At 34.9% G+C, this 6,000-nt stretch overlaps 1 protein-coding gene and 1 long non-coding RNA gene across 4 annotated transcripts in view; both read left to right on the forward strand.

Moving 5' to 3' along the window:
- The window catches only part of LOC139982934 (uncharacterized), a 149,378-nt gene that overhangs the window by 98,616 nt on the left and 44,762 nt on the right, over positions 1–6,000 (forward strand). The gene's annotated exons all lie outside the window — the stretch shown is intronic.
- The window catches only part of LOC139982931 (uncharacterized), a 7,710-nt gene continuing 3,454 nt past the window's right edge, over positions 1,745–6,000 (forward strand). Inside the window, exons 1-5 of one of the 3 annotated variants that reach the window (XM_071996143.1) lie at positions 1,745–2,162; positions 2,513–2,842; positions 4,516–4,612; positions 4,711–4,773; positions 5,340–5,551. In XM_071996143.1, coding sequence (XP_071852244.1) covers positions 1,826–2,162; positions 2,513–2,842; positions 4,516–4,612; positions 4,711–4,744 — 798 coding nt within the window. In that variant the 5' untranslated portion in view covers positions 1,745–1,825 and the 3' untranslated portion in view covers positions 4,745–4,773; positions 5,340–5,551. Of the gene's footprint in view, positions 2,163–2,512; positions 2,843–4,515; positions 4,613–4,710; positions 4,774–5,339; positions 5,552–6,000 lie in introns of those variants that run through there. The other 2 variants (XM_071996142.1, XM_071996141.1) reach the window with 2 other exon arrangements.

Here is a 6,000-nt window from a genome sequence, read left to right on the forward strand (position 1 = left end):
GCAATTTCAATTGGGCCCGAAACGGCTCTATGACCGATTATTCCGTAATTTACATTGGGACAGTCGGCTTCACTAAAACGACAAGAAAAAGCAGGAACAATAACACCTTATCAAAATTAGACTGTTAAATGTCTCACCATGGAAGTAAAAACAGAAACTGTTTTTACCTCCATGGTCTCACGCAGTGTATCAAATCTCCTCTCTGGTTTAGGTTGTTTGTCGAGTCCAATATAGAGTAGGTTGCAACTAAACTTACACACTAAGTGCACACTGCTGAAGTACACTACGCCGAGCTTACTTTGTTATCATCATAATGACGTCACATGTCACTGTAGATCATGTGATCATCATATCGCTGTTCGCGAAAAGCCCAATTTTTGTTTAAAAAATCAACGAGTTTAGGATTTTTTTTTAAGCCTTTCCCAACATCGGATTGACTTGAATTTTCACATGTGTAATATGGAAACCAACTAGAATACTCTTGAATAAAATCGTATTTTTTCGTTGATGCTGAAAAATCACTATCGTTCATCTTTAAATCAGTAAGGGGAAACTTGAATTCCACCCACTTGTTATCATATGTAAGACACGGTTGTGAATGTTATTTTAATTTGTTTCTACAAACGAGACGTTCGCTAAAACTAGTAACAGTCGTTACCTCGGAGGCTCTACAATGCACTCTCATATTATTACACTCACTGATGTTTCATAAATTAACTCTTCTGTCATTTTAGAAGGGGCAGAGCGGTCGCTAGACTTGCATGAGCATAGGCCTCGTATGTACAGTATGCGTTCGTACTTCGAGCTTGTAGCTGATAGCGTACTGTGTATCTAAGTATATACGTGACGTAAAACACACGCTCCGCCTACTATGCTAAATTAAACTGAAGTTATCTGGGAATCTTTTAGGCATTTATATCTTTATCAGCCGTAAATGCACATTTGAGTACGAAGTTTGCATGTGATTGATCAGTGATGCCCTATTACATGTCACATGTAATAACATGGGATTATAAAAGGATAACAAACATCCGTCCCATCATCTTAGATTAAATGATAGAATGAACTACATAATAGAGCAAATTCCAACATCATTTCTGAGTTTGCTTGAAATTTGATAAATCACACAGTGTATGGATGCACGTGATTATCTTGTTTTGATAACTTTAACCGGCTTTCAGGACTAACATTTCGCTGTAATTCTTCACAAAGATGATGTGATTCCACATTAAACTAGGCAAACAAATAAATAAAAGTGGTTCTGCTTCATACTTAGCCTTGTTATCTATTTTGTATAAAGTAATTGCATGACTTGAATGTACCTCTCTACACCATATACTAGTTTAAGGCTCTCAGCATGTATCATCAAAGTAATTCAATCAGCCACCTACGAACTTCTTAAGTATCGTTCGGAACCTTGCGACGATTCCTATTTCCTAATAACAACAATATATGCATATGTATTGCAATGTTCTACATACCAAGTAACGCCCAGTGACTTGACCTTTAAAGTTTTACCTCTATCAAACAAAGTCTAGTGTTTCTACTTCAAAAATATTTTTTTTCCAGACGGAACCGAATCAGCAGCATCTTTGAAATGAGGCTAGGAATAGCGAAGAATTCTAAAGGGACGTCACAAAGAAGTATCCGTACAACTTTAAGCTTGTTTCAGAGCATTTCTATGGGGAAATTAATCGGCATCCGTAGCTTAGTGGGTACACGTGAATGTTCACGTTAATAGAGTATCGCTTAGACTAATAATGATTGTTACAGTCTATGCTTAGACAATGATATTTGGCTCAGGCAAATACATCAGGAAAGTAACATGGAAGCAACTCTCTACGTATCTTTTCAACTTTTTCTTATCCTTAACATGGCCTTTGCTGTAATTCCAGCTGCTGTATTCAATTATCGAAAAGCGATTAATGGATCTGTTTTGCTTAATGTTAGTGGCACTGAGGAAGGCAACACAAATTATTGGGTATTTCAAGGAAAATTCCTCTTCTTTGAAGGTGTATTAGCGCGTTGGGAATTGAGCGACAGTTTGCACTTGCTTCAAAATAAGTCATTACACATCCAGCCGATCTCGTTGCTGAATATTGGAAAATACGAATGCATCAAGAACAACGAGACTTTGGTAACGTATTTCTTAGACGTAGAAGGTTTGTAATAGTTTGTGTTTTCACGTATATCACTAAGGGCACCGCAGATTGATCATTCCAAGTTCATTTTTCAGGGCACTTTCTATTTTTGTCTTATTGAAAATAAGAGGATGGAGCGGTTGGGGTTGTTGGTTTAAGAGACGATTTGTCCTTGTTAAATATTGTGCACTAACATAATACATCGTTCTCCGAACAACCAAATATAATATATCGCCAAACAAATACAATCTTATTTCTTAATATTCAATCATTCCTTTGTTTTACGTATTCACTGAACAACACGTCTATTGTTTACTTCTAAGTCCTCAAAACATTGTATTTCCTTTAAAATCGTTTCTTGTCACCATCAGTTCCACCGACTTTATCTGTAAATGTGGACGGGCATTCATACCATGATAATGGAGAAACGGTTTACATACCTTACAATACAACCATACCTGTTTCATGTTACGCTACTGGTGGGAGACCTGCGGTGAATCTATCTATTGCGGTGGATAATGAAGAAATATCACCATCAGATAGCAACACTACAACCAATGCAATTCTGTACGGCACCAGATTTGACACAAGGATAACGGTTTCACTGCTAACAGCCGAAGAAACAGGTAATCTTTCGTGTCTTAGTAGCGGCTTAGACTACTACCCAGAACAACGGTTGGATGTCACCTTATCAACTTATGGTAAGAAAATACTACTAATAACGAGTTTGTATACGTTAAAACTCAAACGTACTCTCTTAGCTTTGAGTTATAATATAGGTATACACCACATTAATATACAATCGGTGGTGTGTTGATAGGAAGAGCAAATTAAGGAACTGGATGAAAATGTGTTTTTTTTTCTTCTTTTTTCCTTCCTTTTTACCCAAAATGCAAGTAAGGAAGCTTCAATTGGGATTTTCTACTCTAAGTTATTTCAGACATTCGTGAAACCATATACATTTTGTGAATAACGATCGTGCATTTTATCGTATTATTATGTATTTAGTTATTATAGGTGTTGCACACAGACATTTGGTTGCGCATTGATGTTAAGAATCGTCTATCAACCAAAGAAATATTTTAATATGAGAACTTAACCTGGTTTCGATGTAGAAATCACGGAGTGAAATTCAAAGAATTCCGAATGAGTTTCAAGTACAATTTTTAATTTTTGGAGGCGTTCATGCGTTCTAACTACTTTATTTTCCAGTTAATTCCATGTCAATAGTTCCTCCCTTATGTTAGAAAATGTACCTTATTGTCTGTCACGGCTACTCTGAGTGCATCTTGTCAATACGTTTAATTTTAAGTACCCCGTTTTGGATTATTCCTGTATCATGTTACCATGTCGTTCATGCATCATCGTGTACCAATTCGCAACTGAATGCAAATATTCTACCCGTATGGAAATATATACTGGATGACAACAAGGACGATATTATTTCCAGCCAAGCAAAGTTTAATGTTTTTGTTGCTGTTTATCATGGCCCATACTTTATGATGTCAAGACACATTGTGTTCAAACGAACTGACTAGATTGTTCGATATACATGTGAAATGAGAATCGGTATCGCGTACCACTCATTTGGTGATATTTTAACATAATACTTGTATAAGCCTGCACTTATAGAAGTTGTTAGTGGTTCTGATTTTTTTTTTATTTCAACTAAATCATAAAGTCGATTGAACAAACTTTTTGTTTTCTGTGATACGAAGTGTTTGTGTGGAATACCAATTTCGTTTAGCAACGATATTCATATGAGAAAACTAGTCATATATTATCAGCTCTATGGAGTATAGCATAGAAAATTATGTTTGTCCTGTTACGCATCGTAACAAAAGTAATGCAGTTTTATTTATTGTTTCTATTGACGGAGTACAAGTATACAAGTATAGCGTGTATCACCATGAACAACTTGAATGAAGAAAATGTTTAAGATTCTAAATAGTAGATCCTCTTTGAAAATAAACTACCGTAATATGCCTACAACTAGATACTGTCACAATGCAGAGCTATCGTCTTTAGTGCCGGATTAATATGTATTTATTGTTCATTTACAAAAATGTACAATATGTACATTCGTTGGTAAGATCATATATATATATATATATATATATATATATATATATATATATATATATATATATATATATATATATATATATATATATATATATATGAAAATGAATTTCAGAAGATCATAATAAGTTCCCATTATTTCGTTATTTATTAAAACATAGCTTTATAAATGTAGTCTGCATATAAATATATGAATCAATACTACAAGTAATTACCGATCTCGTGTCATTTACGTCTACTTTAATGATGCTCTTTGTGTAATAATCTCAACTATATGTCTATTACTTCGCAGTATCCCTGGAATCAGTGTGCCCAACACTGCGTGGTGATAAAACGTATGTGCATGCTGGTGATACTTGCACGGACAATATATATCTCAAATATTACACGTATGTAATTTTATGCTTACATATTTATAATCGTAGTGTAACTTTTCAATCTCTAAGGGACTAGTCAGAAAGTTACATTCATATCGCCTTACCTACAGCCATCTACAACACACAGATTTGCCATACGCTTGAATCCGATTTGATTTTGAGCGCTTTACAAAGTAAGAAGAAACAATGTAAAATTAAAGTCAGGATATAATCCTGTTTTCTCCATTTCATCACATACCCTTTCACTTGGAATAAAGAAATAGTTTGCTCATTGTGTTCAACATATTCTACCTTTCTGAGTTTTGTAGGGTAAATGCGAATTGCACAGTGTACATTCACGTTCGCTCACTGTTAAGTCTGGATAGTTTAATTCGCATATGCTGTGTGCTAATTTGATTAAGTATTAACTGAATGAGGAAATGGCCTTCAGAAGGTGTTAATTTGTTTCACATTATTTTGATCTTTAATATAACAAAGGTTTATTAGAATTGTATGCATATAAAGATAAACAATCAATTGTATGAATTAGCAGACGTGCTTTCAAGGGAAGATTGGAAAGTTTCATTTTATTATTCGGGGTTATCAAGGGGGGGGGGGGGGGGGGTGAGCTATCTCCGCTCATTGCTCCATCCTGGCTTAGTCCATAATGTTACTACTGATAACAGATCTCATGTTATGTAGGTCTACGTTAACGGTACTCCTTGTCTACTATTCTCAACTGTATTTCTCTTACTCGCAGTATTCCTGGATTCATTGGGCTTAACACTGCGTCGTGAAAACACCTATATGCATGGTGATGATCATTTCTTTGGCTTGCTTTGCGTTTTCACATACCATATATATCTCAAATAGTACACGTATGTCATGTTATCCTTACGTACTTGTACTTGCAATATAACTTTTCACCCCTTATTGTCATAACTAGCGGATTTCATGCATACCTTATATCGACAGAGATATTTAATCTCTCATGGACTAGTCAGAAAGTCACATTCATAAAGCCTTACCTTGAGCCATGTACAACACACATGTGTGCCGTTAATCTGAAACCATATTGATTTCCACGCTTTACAAATATAAAAAGAAACGATGTTACAATTAAAACCAGGATATGATCCTGTTTTTCCATTTCCTCACTTAGACTTTCACTTAGAATAAGGAAGTGATTTGCTGATTGTGTTCAACGTATTCTACCTTTCTGGGATGTGTAGGGTAAAAGCGAAACGTACAGTATACATTCACTTTCGCTCACTGTTTAATATCCTCAAATTGATTTCTTTTTTAATGTTATTTTTAGCCTTTCAATTTGTTTTCTTTCAAGCCTGGTCATTTAATTAAAAAAAAAAATGCAATAATGAAAGCTAAAAAAATGATTTAACAAATTTCCGTGTAATGCTCAG

This window comes from Apostichopus japonicus, chromosome 16 (genome assembly GCF_037975245.1).
Source record: "Apostichopus japonicus isolate 1M-3 chromosome 16, ASM3797524v1, whole genome shotgun sequence".
In the NCBI taxonomy this organism is placed as follows: Eukaryota; Metazoa; Echinodermata; class Holothuroidea; order Aspidochirotida; family Stichopodidae; genus Apostichopus; species Apostichopus japonicus.